The 16,067-nt window shown below is 41.8% G+C and overlaps 1 protein-coding gene across 3 annotated transcripts in view; it reads left to right on the forward strand.

Annotated features, from left to right (window-relative positions):
• Positions 1-11,742: 11,742 nt before the first annotated feature.
• HERC4 (HECT and RLD domain containing E3 ubiquitin protein ligase 4) overlaps positions 11,743-16,067 on the forward strand; it is a 133,319-nt gene continuing 128,994 nt past the window's right edge. For 2 of the 3 annotated variants that reach the window (XM_065894789.1, XM_065894788.1), the window contains exon 1: positions 13,896-14,121. In XM_065894789.1, the coding sequence (XP_065750861.1) occupies positions 13,896-14,121 (226 nt within the window). Of the gene's footprint in view, positions 12,021-13,816; positions 14,122-16,067 lie in introns of those variants that run through there. The other variant, XM_065894787.1, reaches the window with a different exon arrangement.

A 16,067-nucleotide genomic window follows, 5' to 3' on the forward strand; every position in this document is an offset into this window, starting at 1 on the left:
TTTCTAGGACAGCCTCCTCCCTTTACGCCAACACTTGAAAAAAAAACAGCACCTACACACCCCAGAGAGCCACAGTTCAACAAGGTGAAAAGGTGTGGTTCAGATGAATACCTTGGGTGAGGATGGATACAAGAATAGTTTTATTGCTCTCTTAATCATTGGATTCCTGGAGGCACCTCTTTACTAGGCAATATTAAATCTTTCCATTGTCTGGACATTCCCTTAAGAAATCGCTTGCTTTACCTCCCAAGGTGAGTTCTGAGGAAGGGCCTTACCTGGCACAAACTGCAGTGGATCTCCACGGGGGTTCCACGGGGGCTCCTGGCCCTTCCCCTCACTTGCTGAGTGTAGGGAAATCTGCCGTGGCTTTCCCTTCCTGGGCTTGCCCATCCTGCTAATTTTAGGCTGCTTCCTCATGCAGCCACCTTGGGTATCAGCATGTGGCTCCCCTCAGAGGAGCTATTTTCTCCTATGAGTCTCATTTGTTTACAACTTCTCTCCCTTTTCTTCCCCAACCCCACCTCTGTATAGCTGAGCTATTTCTTAGTAATAAATAAAATATCTTCCAGAATTATGCTTACTCTAATCTGAGTTTATATCTGAATTCAAGGGACTAAGGAAAACTTTTTATATTAGATTTTAGTTGTACTTCCCAGTAGCCAGATTTCCATATCATGTTTATCTAACAAATAAACTAGGTTTCTACTGTGGATAAGATATTAGGTCACAGGGATACAATGATGAGCAAAGCACATGTGTATTTCACTGATGTAATCTCGATAACTGATTTATCAAACTTCCACTGTGTTCTGTGCTCTCTGTTCAGACGTGGGAATAAAAAATTAATAAAGCAGAGCCTGTGTCCTCAGAGAGCTCATTAGATATTTCAGTATATATAGAGATTCAAAGAGGCAGGGCTTACAAATTCCTGAGACTTCGTTTTTATATAATGAATGGAAATTATGTCTTCATATATGTTATAGGCATAATCAAATAAATTGCTTATTAACTTAAAGGATATAAATATACAAGGGCAGTAGACAAAATGGATACACTAAGCAGCATCTCAAGGCTCTCCTTTACATGTCCCCCCGAGCATTTTGTTATTCTATGGAGCCAGAGGGGTTGAAGAACCTGGAGAAGCCAATCTAGGCAATCAAAGCACAGATAATGACTACCAGTATAACAAGACACATTCAGCTTAAGATTTTTCGAGGTGATGGCGATGTTAATTAATGTATGTGGTATTCATTTCACAGTACATATGTGTATCAAATCATGACATTTTACACCCTAAACCTACGCAATATTATATGTCAATTATATCTCAATAATGCTGAAAAAAAAGATTTATATTCTACTTGAACAGAATAAGACTGAACATATCCATTATTTATATGTGTGGATAATTGCCCCTGTAAATTCATGGTGTGGGCATGTCTTCTACGTAAACATAACTAAGCTCCCCAATACTTGGAAAGAGGTCCTTAACACCTTGTTGAGTAAAAATAGTTACAAAATTCCAAGATCCATTGAGTAAACATACTGATTTCTGTGTCTGTGCAACATACTCTGGAGTATGAAAAAACATCAGAATGACGTTCAGTAAATGTTCCCAGTATGTATCTCCTGAGGTGGTGTCTCTGATATTTTCTTCTTTATATTTTACTGAATTGTTTAAATTATTAACAATAATAACTAATGTTTTAAAATAAAATCTCTTTTAATTTTTAAATGAGAATTTCCCATACTAAACAAATTTAATTTTAAACAGAATAATTTTTTTTTTTTTTTGCTGTACACGGGCCTCTCACTGCCGTGGCCTCTCCCGTTGCGGAGCACAGGCTCTGGACACGCAGGCTCAGCGGCCATGGCTCACGGGCCCAGCCGCTCCGCGGCATGTGGGATCTTCCCGGACCGGGGCACGAACCCGTGTCCCCTGCATCGGCAGGCGGACTCTCAACCGCTGCGCCACCAGGGAACCCCCAGAATAATTTTTTGTTAAATAAAAGAAACCATCTTATCCAGTCCCTCTAATTGTAACTAGAAGGATGATAAGGTATATCACCCTTACCATAGACTCAGTGTACAATTTTATTCTCTGATGATGTAGTACTTTTTTAAAAAAATGTTTTCCACACGTAAAACAATTCTAACATTCACCATTCCACAGGATTTCTGTTTTATTGTCGACACTCTCAGTGCTTGCAAATGGGAGCAGTTTGAAAGCTGCTCTTTGGAAGTTAGCTTGCTGGGCAGTGCTTCCTTTTAAAGATTGAACAGATGAAGTTTGTTGTTTGTTGAAAGTGAACAGCACACGACCCTTCAGTTCACCTCTTAGTACCCCAATGTTTACAAAGAGTAATTTTTCTTCTCTTTATTTTTTTAAAGTAAAACAGCAGGCTGAACTGCATGGCACTTTTCTTGGGCAAACATGTTTGTCATTTTATGTGGTTAAACTGTATTTAGGTGCTGTGGAGGTGGCAACTATAATTTGTCTTCTAGGAACACTCTGTCCTTCCTAGTCACTGATGCTCAACTGTTCCTTCAGGCTATCAGATCTACACTGAGACAATAAAAATACATTTTTAAACTGTAACGAAAATCTGTCCACAAAAATGTCTGTATTTTATTTATTTCTAAATGCCAGCTATTATGGCAATTTATTTCGTTTTTCTAAAAGAAGCATGAGTAACAGTACACAATTTTTAAACATTTGCAATCAATGTGTATAAAAGTTATCTGTATGCTGAAGGCAACCAACAGTTGGTTCTAGAGCACGTAAGGAGTTCAGGGGAGTAGGGGAAAAGGCAAGGGAGTTTAAAAAGCTTTTCTGTCTCCTTACTTCTGTGTCTTCTGTGCTGCTTTCGTAAGTTTTTTAATGCTTAATTAAGAAATGTGGGGGGCTTCCCTGGTGGCGCAGTGGTTGAGAGTCCGCCTGCGGATGCAGGGGACACGGGTTCGTGCCTCGGTCCGGGAAGATCCCACATGCCGCGGAGCGGCTGGGCCCGTGAGCCATGGCCGCTGAGCCTGCGCGTCTGGAGCCTGTGCTCCGCAACGGTAGAGGCCACAACAGTGAGAGGCCCGCGTACCAAAAGAAAAAAAAAAAAAAATGTGTTGTTGGGAATCCCCTTGGTGGTCTAGTGGTTAGGACTCTGTGTTTTCACTGCAGGGGGCACGGGTTCTATCCCTGGTTGGGGAACTAAGATCCTGCACGCTGTGAGGCAAAAAAAAAAAAAAAAAAAAAGATGTCAATTTCTCTTATAAAAAGTGATAATTGAATAAGATGCACAGCAAGTCTGTTTCTTTTATACCATTAGTTTGAAAGTTAGTAATAAATGATTCAATAGATGAAGATACTCATGCTGTGGTTGACTTCTATGAAAGAAATAGTACTGTTAATTTGACTAAAACCTGTAGTTAGAATTAGTTTTAGTCCTGATTCTATTTGAAGGCTGTGAGGCATGCCACTTAAAAATATACATATGGGGCTTCCCTGGTGGCGCAGTGGTTGAGAGTCCGACTGCCGATGCAGGGGACACAGGTTCGTGCCCTGGTCCGGGAAGATCCCACATGCCGCGGAGTGGCTGGGCCCGTGAGCCATGGCCGCTGAGCCTGCGCGTCGGGAGCCTGTGCTCCGCAACGGGAGAGGCCACAACAGTGAGAGGCCCACGTACCACAAAAAAAAAAAAAAAAAAATATATATATATATATATACACACATACATATGTATATATATACATATGTGTATATATATATATATATATATATATATATATAAGATCTGGGCTTCCCTGGTGGCGCAGTGGTTAAGAAGCTGCCTGCCAATGCAAGGGACACGTTTTTGAGCCCTGCCCCGGGAAGATCCCACATGCCGTGGAGCAACTAAGCCCGTGTGCCACAACTACTGAGCCTGCGCTCTAGAGCCCACAAGCCACAACTACTGAGCCCACGTGCCACAACTACTGAAGCCTGCACGCCTAGAGCCCGTGCTTTGCAACAAGAGAAGCTACCACAACGAGAAGTCCGCGCACCACAACGAAGAGTAGCCCCCGGCTCACCGCAACTAGAGAAAGCCCAGGCACAGCAACGAAGACCCAACACAGCCATAAATAAACAAACAAACAAACAAATAAATAAGATCTCACCCTTTGGCTTGATGCAGGTTATATTGCTGATTCACCTTGGTATGGGACCTGGCACAAGGAACAAAAAAAAGCAAACTTTCCAGATTTCATATTTCTAACAGCTAAATTTGAACTTTTCAACCTCAGATATCTTTATGAGACCCTTTGAAATCAGTAGCAACAAAACAGCTCAACTTGCAACCCAAAGTTTGACTGTTAAGCTCTAGTAGTTGAGATTCCGTCTCTTTATTGCTATTTTAATTGTTTTCCTTAAAAGAAAAACACATAGGGACTTCCCTGGTGGTGCAGTGGTTAAGAATCCGCCTGCCAGTGCAGGGGACATGGGTTCGATTTCTGGTCCGGGAAGATCCCACATGCCGCGGAGCAGCTAAGCCTGTGCGCCACAACTACTGAAGCCCTCGTGCCTAGAGCCTGTGCCCCGCAACAAGAGAAGCCACTGCAATGAGAAGCACGTGCACCGCAAGGAAGAGTAGCCCCTGCTCGCCGCAACTAGAGAAAGCCTGCGCACAGCAACGAAGACTCAACACAGCCAAAAATAAAAAAATAAGTAAATTTATTTTTAAAAAAATAGAGAAGAAAAACACATAGACTTAAAAGATTCATATACATACAGATCCCACACTTCATACCATATTTCTTTGGTGATGCTCATTATTAATTAGAACTTGCAGAATTCTCATCTTTTGATTGCTGTGGGATAAAATTAATTTTAAAGCATAGTTTATTCTACAGTTAAGACTTTGTTTTTAAAAACAACTTTTTTTTTCTGCCAACCCTCCCCCCTGCAAAAACAAAATAAGACAACAACAACAAACACCATAGTCATTCTGAGCACTTTCTCTGTTTAGAAACTATAGTAACTGGAATAATCACACTGTAATTTCAAAGGCATGGACACATCCCCACATACTGGTCAATGGCCACATTACATGTGATTTTTTTTCAGGCTTATGCCTGTTTGAATGCCAGCTGAATTCCTGTAATTGGATGGAAAACAAACACAAAGAAATTATAGAGTTATAAAAAGAGAGCATTTAAAAAATATTTCAGGCATTTATAATATGATCATTACTACTGTTTCACGCTGGGATACTGTGAAGGAAATTGGAGTCAGAATGTAAATTTAGAGCAGGAAATGAGATTAGTATAAATGTGAGAATGAAAGTTGAGAAGGATTCTATAATAAATATCCAGAATTATTATTCTTTATGTTGTTAAGTGGCATATATCATAACATGTAATAATATGAATAAAATTGTTTTGCTTGTATCTATTAAAAAGAGGGGGAAATTTTTTTCTGTGCTTTCTCATTTATGTGGCAGAAGAGAATTCTTTCTCACCATCTCACTCACTTCTGGGCTAGGCCCATACCCTGTAGGATAACAGAAAAAGGACTTTTTATGATGCAGTTCAAAAGGAAGAAAAAGATTGTTACGGGCTGAATTGTGTCCCCCTGCCAAATTCATATGCTTAAGTCCCAATCTCCAGTACCTCAGAATATGACTGTATTTGGAGATGGAGCTTTTTTTTTTTTTTTACGGTACGCGGGCCTTTCGCTGTTGCGGCCTCTCCCGCTGCGGAGCACAGGCTCCGGACGCGCAGGCTCAGCGGCCATGGCTCACGGGCCCAGCCGCTCCGCGGCATGTGGGATCTTCCTGGATCGGAGCATGAACCCGTGTCCCCTGCATCAGCAGGCGGACTCTCAACCACTGCGCCACCAGGGAAGCCCAGAGATGGAGCTTTAAAGCGGTAATTAAGGTAAAATGAGTGGGCCCCAACCCAGTACACCTGGTGTCTCTGTAAGAAGAGACTAGGGCAGAGAGAATGCACAGAGGGAGGAATGGCCATAGGAACACCCAGCGAGGAGGTAGCCATCTGTACGTCAAGGAAAGAGGCCTCAGGAGAAACCAAACCTGCCAACACCTCGATGTCTGACTTCTAGCCTCCAGAACTGTGAGAAAATCAATTTCTGTTGTTTTAAGCCACCCAGTCTGTGGTATTTTGGTATGGCAGCCGTACCAAACTAATACAGAAACACACTCTTGATTTTTCAAACTTAAAAAACAGACCACTTCATTTTTCCTAGTCAAAACCTGTCCTTCTCCTTCCTCCTTCAGCAGCTATCCTCATCTTGGTAAATGTCCTCAAGTCAGAAAACTACCAGTGGCCCAGCACTCCTCCCATTCTCTGCTCCCCTACAAACCATCCATCACAACTCTGTTAATTCTATTTCCAAAGTATGTTTTAAATCTACCTTCTTTACTTTATCTCCATCACAACCACCTTAGTCCCCACCGCTATTATCTCCCACTTGGATTATTATAAAAGCCTCCTAAGTGATTTATCTCTGCCCATGTTCACCCTCCTGTAATTCAGCAATACTGTGCAGTTAGCAACAAGAGGAATCTTTTTCTTAACAAATATAATCATTGCCCTCCTCTCCTGGCTTAAAACCTCTGAGCAGGGGCTTCGGTGGCGCAGTGGTTGAGAATCCGCCTGCTAATGCAGGGGACACGGGTTCGAGCCCTGGTCTGGGAGAATCCCACATGCCGTGGAGCAACTAGGCCCGTGAGCCACAACTACTGAGCCTGTGCGTCTGGAGCCTGTGCTCTGCAACAAGAGAGGCTGCGATAGTGAGAGGCCCGCATACCGCGATGAAGAGTGGCCCCCGCTCGCCACAACTAGAGAAAGCCCTCACACAGAAATGAAGACCCAACACAGCAAAAAAAAAACAACAAAAAAAACCCCCTAAGCAGTACTTAGAGTAAAACTCCTTAATGTGCTCTTACTGACTGCCTGTCACCAAACATTTCTTGTACCCTTGTGCTCCATCTACACTAATTTTCTTTCAGTTCCTGGAAAATGCCAAGTTCTTTCCTGCCTCAAGGGCTTCGTGTTTCTCCCTCCACCTAGAATATTTTCTCATCCCTATCTTCACAAGGCTTGATCCTTCTCTTTGGTTTCAGTTTTAATAGCAACTCCTCCACTGAGGACTTTACTGTCCATTCTGTTCAAGGACTTACTACTCTGTTATTCTCCATCTCTATCTCTTGTTTGTCTCCTTAGTATTTATTACAATTTGGAATACTTTTATTGCCTGCCTACTTGTTTTTTCCTATCTCTACTACTAGAACGGGAAGGCAGCACAGAGTAGGTGTTCAGTAAAGATTTGTTGAAGAATCTTAAAATATCTGAGTGCCATGTGTATATTCTAAGCTGAAGCCATAATGCTAGGTCAAAGACCAATGAGAAGGGATGACCATGGGGCCCATAAGACAGGGGATTAAAAGGACAGAATTCTCCAGGTGGAGGGACTCACTGAGGGACTGAAGAAAACATGGCCATGCAACCACTTGATTGAAGGCTCCAACCTTGGAAAGCAAGGGTGTGTAAAATAAAATAAAACGGGCTTTTCCTGTTGTCCACTCAAGGTAGAATCTACAATTTGGTGGCAGTAGGTGACAAATTCTTTCGGACAATACCATCCTGTCCTTTCTCCCTTCCTTTTTTTTTTTGCCATTCCTCACGGCTTATGAGATCTTAGTTCCCTGACCAAGGATCGAACCTGGTCCCCCAGCAGTGGAAGCACAGAGTCCTAACCACTGAACCGCCAGAGAATTCCCTATCCTGTCCTTTCAAAGTTAACAATGAAAGGATTAACCTTGCCATACATATCATTTTCCCACTGTTGGAACTTATGTTGTTTTTAATTTTTGCTTTTAGAAATAATATAACAATAAACATCTTTGTTCACAGTTTTATTTGCCTGCCTTTTTGTTTTTCTCTCTCTCACCTACCAGAATTGGGAAAGAGGCACATAGTAGGCGCTTAATAAAGATTTGTTGAATCCACCTTGTATTTCCTTAGGACAGAGTCCAGAAGTGACATAATGTAGGTAAATAGTTCTGTGCAATGTCTCACAATAATTATTGCTGTTAATATGAACTATTGTTAAATGAAATTTACTGACTCTTGAAACATATTGCCGAATTTACTTATAAAATGGTTGTAATAATTTACGTTGCCAGCACCATTAATTAATTAATTCAATAAATAATTTTTGAGCACATGCTATAGGCCAGGAACTGTTCAAGATATTAAGGAACAGAGCACTTAGGAAAACAAAGTCCCTGCCTTTATGGAGTTTTCTTTCTAGTGAAAAAGACAAACATTTATATATCTACCTATATAATATATATTTATAGATTTTACATAATTATTTTATCTTTTAATTTTTTATAAATTTTTTTTTATTTTTGGCTGCGTTGGGTCTTCGTTGCTGTGCACAAGCTTTCTCTAGTTGCGGCGCACAGGCTTTCTCTAGTTGCTTCGTTGTGGTGCGTGGCTTATCTTGTTGCAGAGCACGGGCTCTGGGCACGCAGGCTCAGTAGTTGTGGCGTACGGGTTTAGTTGCTCTGTAGCACGTGGGATCTTCCTGGACCATGGCTCGAACCCGTGTCCCCTGCCTTGGCAGGCGGATTTTTTTTTTTTTTTTTTTTTTTTTGGCGGTACGCGGGCCTCTCACTGTTGTGGCCTCTCCCGTTGCGGAGCACAGGCTGCGGACGCGCAGGCTCGGCGGCCATGGCTCACGGGCCCAGCTGCTCCGCGGCACTTGGGATCTTCCCGGACCGGGGCACGAACCTGTGTCCCCTGCATCGGCAGGCAGACTCTCAACCACTGCCACACCAGGGAAGCCCATGGCAGGCGGATTCTTAACCACTGTGCCATCAGGAAGTCCCAACATAATTATTTTAAATTTATCTATATATAACATATGGAATATAATAAATAAAATACTATACATTTATGTATTATACAATAAATATCAGGTAGTGATAACAGATATAAAATAAAGCAGGATAAGTTATTGAGAGTGAGGGGCTAGTTTTTTTGGTTAGGGTGATCAGGGAAGACTGGGGAGGTGACATGGGCAGAGACTTGAATGAAGGAGGTTAGGTGGGGTACAGCACAAGCAGTATGGCTATATGGAAGGGAGCAGGGGAAAGAGTGGGACAGGATGAATACCTAGTTTAGTGGTCTCTCAACAGTCTGAGCTTTTTTTTAAATGAAAACACGATAGGTAAAAAATATTTTACTTTTGTTCTAAATAAGAATTATATCATTATTTGTGATATGGAATGCTTTCCCAAAAGTTCTTACTACTTGTTATTTCGGGAGAGATAATGTTAGCAATAATAAAGCTAACATTTACAAAATACTGGCCATGTTCAAGGCACTGTACATGTTACCTTATTAAATCCTCACAACCCAGTGAGGTAGGTATAGATTATTAACTTCCCCCATTTATAGAAATTGTGACTGAGAAGTAATTTTCTGTAAAACAGACCATTAGTAAATGTCTATAGGTGTTTTGGGGAGGATAGAAGGACAGAGGTCTGAGTGGCCTGTAGGCTCAGGCTCTGAGTCCAGACAAACCAGCACCACAGGCCATACTCATCATCAATTACTCATGCTGCTTTTATACAACAAATTCACATTATCCTAATAAACTTCTGATCCTATACTTGTTTCACTTTTAAGGTAATCACAGGCTATTTTCTGAGATCTTGTATCACAGTTTCATAGATTTATAAGGTTAAAAGGAACATCTAGAAAAGTCTTTTCCACTTTCTACAAGCAAGACCTATATTTAAAAATATTCTAGCGAGAGATGCATCCATGTAGCAGAGATAGCTGTCCACTAATTCATGCTCTCTCTTCTATGGCATAAAGTAGTACCAGCGAACTCAGCAGGGGTTATGTTTCCCAGTCCCCTTGCATCTAGGGGTGTTGTTCTTGCTAACATTATGTGTGCAGATGTGATATGTGGCACCTCCCAGACAAAAGTTTTAAGAAGCTCCTGGTGCCCTCATCTCCCCAAGTTCCTGGAAATTAGTTTTGACTCATTAGGAACACCCACTTGGAATGTTAAAAAGGTAAAAAATACACTCTTATTATGTTAACACTCATATTTTAGTGTTTATTTGTTGCAGCATCTATTACATATCTTAAAGACCCAAATCCCATAACTTCCCCTTTAATAATATATTCTGAGGCATCAAGTCCTGAAGGTTAAAAGACAACAAAAGCCCTACAAGGGCAATGAAGCTATCAAAATAAGAAGTATGTTTCATGGGCAACATCACCACTCCTAGTATTGAAATTATGCTTTCTTTGCTTAAGTACCTTGTCATTTTTATTCTTATTTCTGTAATATACAGAAATAAGGTTGTGGGTTGAATTGGGTTGCCAAGAGATGGTTGAAGTTCCAGTGCCTGAGAATGTGACCTTATTGGGAAATAGGGTCTTTGCAGATGCAATCCAGTTAAAAAAAGGTCACAATGGATTAGGGCAGGTCTTAATCTAATGACTAGTGTCCTTGTAAGAGGGACATTTGGACACAGAAACACAGGGAAGAACACCATGTGGAGATGGAGGCAGGGATTCGAGTGGTGCATCTACAAGCCAAAGAATGCCAAGGATTGTCAGCAGCCACCAGAAGCTAAGAGAGAAGTATGGAGAAGATTCTCTGAGACCCCAAGAGACAACCAATCCTGCTGCCTCTTTGATTTCAGATTTCTGGCCTCCATAACTGTGAGACAATAAATTTCTGTTGTTTCAAGCCATCCAATTTGTAGTATAGTGTTACAGCAGCCCTAAGAAACTAAAACACATACATATTCTAGCACAAACACTTTCCAATCTGAAATATATTTTTCAGTGAGATAAAGAAACATGGCTTACCGTGGAATTCTTTCTAGGTTCTCAACATTCACTCTGAAGTCAAGGTACTAGAAAAGTCTGACATAAAATTTCAAGAGTGCCTTGTTTCAGGTTTTCCTCCTTGACTGGCCTAGGAAATCCGGAGTTTGTTTTTGTGAGGCAGGGACTCTAGCCATATACATTATTTAATTTTCTCTAAATGAAGGAGGCCCTGCATTATAAGTTTAGCTTCCAGGGAGAGTGCAGAAAGTGATGGCAGCCAACACTTTATCAGGAGCCTGAACTGGTGGTGTTGATATTTAATGCCAGTAGGCTCCATCATTGCTGCAATACATCTGGCATCCTCAGAATAGCTCCAGTTGGGGCTAAGGGATAAAATAAAAGACTTCAACAACCTTTATATCCGTATTTGTGATGTTTTACCTGCTACTTAAAATTCTCCTTGGATAAAGGTGGAATAAAATAATAGAAACTGGAACTAATAGGCAAAAAGACAACCTAGCCAAAAAAGGAAGAGATTTTTTTCACTAAAAGGCCCTAGTGCACGCTGAAACGCTGTGACAAGACACACCAAACACCTCCATTTGTCTTGCAAATTCCAACTTCTGTGCTTGGCATTTTTCTCTTAAGGCAAGGGAAAGCACCACACTGCGCAGGCGCCCGGGTCGGTGCGCCCTGGGAGGATTCCGGCGCAGGCGCGCGGGCCACGAAGTGGGCGGGCTCGCGCGCGTGCTCCGCGGTTCACTTCCGGCCGACGCCGACCCCCTCCCCCTCACCGCGCGTTGCCTCCTCCCTCTCTCCCTTCTCCTCCCCAGTCTGCCCCAACTCTTCCCCACCCCTAACGCTCTCCGCCTCGCTCGCCTCCTGTCCTTCCCCTCCCGCTCCATCCGGGTCGCTGACGGCTGGCTCTGGGCTAGAGAGCAGTGGCGGCTGCTTTTCTCTGAGGAACCCGGTAAAGTTTCTCAGGAGCCGAGGAGGTGAGCCGCGGAGCAGCTTCACCGGCGCCGGAGGAGCTCTAGTGTTCGCAGCCACTGGCTGAAGGAGGAGGGTCCGGGAGCTGGAGACCTGTCTCAGCTGCTGCGCTGCCTCCCTCTTGCGGGAGGCGCCGCCCCCAGCCGCCCTGGGCTTCCCCTGCCTTGAGGGGCCGGGTGAGTCGTTGCCCCGGTGGGTTCGGGGGCGTGTGACGGCGTTAGGGAGGGGGCTGGGCGGATACAGGCCGGCCTGGCGCTGGGTGCTTTCTCAGCATTTCCTCGGGCGGGGGTGGGGGGACGAGGGCAGTGTCGGGCCCCCTGGCCCGGGGGCTGGAATGTCGCACCTCCCCGGGGAAGGGCCTCCCTGGGACAAGGGCCGCCGAGGTGCCGAGCCTCGTGCGCCGGCGTCTGCGGCTACTGCGAGCGGACGGCTGCAGCAGTTGACTGGTCGGCCCGCGAGGTTGGGTGTGTGCAGATGATTTCTCTCTCCCGGTCCCCGTAAGCTGATCTCAGTGCATATTCAGGGAATGATGGGAATAAACTGCTTCTGTTTCCCCTACCTGTTGCTGGCAAGAGGACGCCTTTCCCATTACCCCTCTTTTTTAAAGAAAAGGATTATTAAACCTCGTACGTTGGAATTTGGGGTGTTGTCCTGTCCTCTCCTTAAAAAAACAAAACAAAAACCGGGAAGACAGTGCAGAACTCTCGGGAACTGTCGGGTTCTGATGCCCCCAAAAGAATAAAATCAAACTTTTCTTAATGGATGGGTCATGGATGGAATGAGACAGCTTCAGCACTTGCTAGCCCGCACTTAGGAAAGTTGGGTTTTGAAACTTCTTAGGTTCTGTGTAAGGAATGTGGGTACCTACACGGGAATAAGGCTGACTTCCTGTAATTGTGTTATTTAGTAACGCGATATATCTAAAAATCTGTGTAGGTTTAGATGAAGTGGACTCTTTGTTATCCGTGTCTATATAAGCGAAGAAATATTCAGTCACCGTACTGGAAAGTTCTACAGATTTCGCCACCAAACTCTCAGTGTCCCAGTCCGCATTTCTATTCTTGAAAAATCGGCAGTGCCGGAGTTATTTGCAGTTTTTTTTCCATCTTCAAATAATTGTCTTAGGGGTATAGATAGATGTAGATCGCCTTCGGGAGATATTTTTCAGTCATGGTTCCCACTCGAAATAGAAAATGTTGAATTTTGGGGGAGAGTCTTGATCTTTAAACTGCATACTTTTGTATTATAATTAGGTACACTGATTGAGTTTTTAAATTAAATTAGTAGTGAGGTCAGAGTGTTAATATTTTGATTTGTAAAGTATGATCTTTGGAGGTGATTTTCTTAATATCAAAGCTTACCTAGAGAACTGTAATTTTATCTGGGGCCTGTTAGTTGGAAGAGTCTTTTAAGTTGTGGGAAACTTAAAGTTTCCATTATTGGCTTTATTTCTAGTACAGATAAGAACTTCAGTTTTCTGTTAATGTGGAGGTAGGTGTTAGAAAATCTAATTATTCTGTGACTTGAGGGAGATTGCAAGGTTTTATGTTTCTGTAGTTGGCTAAATTTTTCACTGAGTATATATCTGATTTTGGGGCCAGTGGATAGATGTCATATTTCTTGCTCCCACTGAAATTATTCAAAGCAAAAAGGAAAAAAAAGATTAACTTCATCAGGATACTTAATATTTCAATTTGATTAGTCTATTATAAGGCAACAAAAAGTCAAAACTAGTTAATATTTAGATTTTGCAAAGAATCATGGGGAGTGATGTATTTTTCCTAAACATTTCTGTATGATAATTTAAAAAATATACAACTGATTGGTTTTTGAAATTGAATGATACTTCTGTAACATTATAAAGTAAATTTCATGTTTACTACATAGTGATTATTGTAGCCTAGTACTTGAAAGAGCAGTTATACATTATGTTTCCTTTGAAGTCATATTAACTTTTTTTCTATCTTCTCAGACATAGGGATACCTCCAACTTGCCAGTGTTTCAGAAGGGAGTGTTTTATTGAAACTGGAAGACCAAAAGAATTACAAACATGTTGTGCTGGGGAAATGCATCTTTTGGACAGCTAGGTTTGGGTGGAATTGATGAAGAAATTGTACTAGAGCCCAGAAAAAGTGACTTTTTTATAAATAAAAAGGTTCGAGATGTAGGATGTGGACTCAGACATACTGTATTTGTTCTGGATGATGGAACAGTATACACATGTGGATGTAATGATCTAGGGCAGCTAGGTCATGAAAAATCCAGAAAGAAACCAGGTAAGTTGAAAATTTTTTTGTTTGCTATTTCTAATAATTATATCATTTAAGTTTGAAATGTCAAACAATTTCTCTAGTCCTAAACCCATGTTTTCTTTTTATCAGGCTTTAAAAGCAAACCAGGCATTAAATAGATCCTTTACAGTTTGCATGCTTCTAAGTAATTATTTTGTGGTTTCTTTTTTTAACAACTGCTACTATAAACCCTTATTTTTCTTTTATTTATTTTTTTTTTTTTGCGGTACGCGGGCCTCTCACTGTTGTGGCCTCTCCCGTTGCGGAGCACAGGCTCCGGACGCGCAGGCTCAGCGGCCATGGCTCACGGGCCTAGCGGCTCCGCGGCATGTGGGATCTTCGCGGACCGGGTCACGAACCCGCGTCCCCTGCATCGGCAGGCGGACTCTCAACCACTGCGCCACCAGGGAAGCCCTACAAACCCTTATTGTATGAAGCTGTGGTTTCAGAACATAATTATGGTGATGTAAAACAATAGCGAAAACCACCCTGCAGTGTATAGATCTTCTTTGGTACTAAGTATATTGGTATAGAATATACAGTATGTAGGTCCTCTTTTATCAGTACTGGTCAGCCACCCTGGGCAGATTTTATTTTTTATCTTCTTCTTTTTTTGGGGGGGGGGGCAGATTTTATTTTATTTTATATTTATATTTTTATTTTTTGTGGTACGCGGGCCTCTCACTGCTGTGGCCTCTCCCGTCGCGGAGCACAGACTGCGGACACGCAGGCTCAGCGGCCATGGCTCACGGGCCCAGCCGCTCCGCGGCATGTGGGATCTTCCCGGACCGGGGCACGAACCCGTGTCCCCTGCATCGGCAGGCGGACTGTCAACCACTGTGCCACCAGGGAAGCCCTGGGCAGATTTTAAATGCATAATTTACTGTGTTGTATTCCATGTATCAGAAAGGGGGAAAATTAAGATGAAAGCTTTTTACTTTCACTTAGTTGCTGAAAATATAATCCTAAGTATTCTCTTGTTCTTCCTATTATATTTTAAATACATGATTTCATTTAGTTTGAAATATCTTTTATTTCCCTAGTATCTTACTTTCAAGTAATAACACTAGCTATTAAAAGTTTTGTGTCTATGAGATGTCCTGATTATGTAGTAGCCATACGAACCAAATTTAGAATAATTTGTAGGGTAATGAGAATTTTGAGGAATTTGGTCACATTTCATGTTCTGTTTTCCTGGATATACATATTTTAAGGTCAAATATTACCACATTTAGAAAAATTGTTATGTGAATTGCACTTTCAGTTGTGTTAACTAAAAGTTAATTCTTAAGATGGCAAATTCAGATAATATTACAGCTGTACTGATTTACAGTTTCTTTTAACTTTAACAATAATGGCACCTCAGTATTTTCTATGGCAGTTATCTTTCTTTACCACGTCATTATTTAAGTGGTTTCTATTGTTAGTCTACTTTTGAGAGGTTAATATAAGTGTAATAAGGTATTAAATTAAGGTATGTTACTCTTTTTTCATACCATCTCACCACCATGCCCAGCCTCACTTTTCTAACTTGTAAATTATGGTGTAGTTTTCATCCTTCGTTGATAGGGTTTTAATCTCTTTTCTTCTGCCTTGATTTGTAATTTAATTTTTTTGGATGAATAGTAGTGATGCTTAATACAATAGGTTTAATTATTGCAAAACTCAAGGTAAATGGTAGTTTTCTTGTACTCTACCTCATGAAGAATATTCTATGGAATCTTATCAGATTTTCATGATCTTAGGCATTGAGGTTGTCATGTTGTTAGACATGAATGGTAATTTATTGATATGTATTTGTTATCACTGCTTCAGAGGCAGATGGATCCTTTACCTTTTTTGCTTAGCTTGGAATGCTGCCTCAGGTTGAGATTTTCATGGTATTGGGGCTGTTACTATTCTTATACTTAACATGCCCCTCAGAAATAACT

Source organism: Phocoena phocoena, chromosome 16 (genome assembly GCF_963924675.1).
Source record: "Phocoena phocoena chromosome 16, mPhoPho1.1, whole genome shotgun sequence".
Taxonomy (NCBI): Eukaryota; Metazoa; Chordata; class Mammalia; order Artiodactyla; family Phocoenidae; genus Phocoena; species Phocoena phocoena.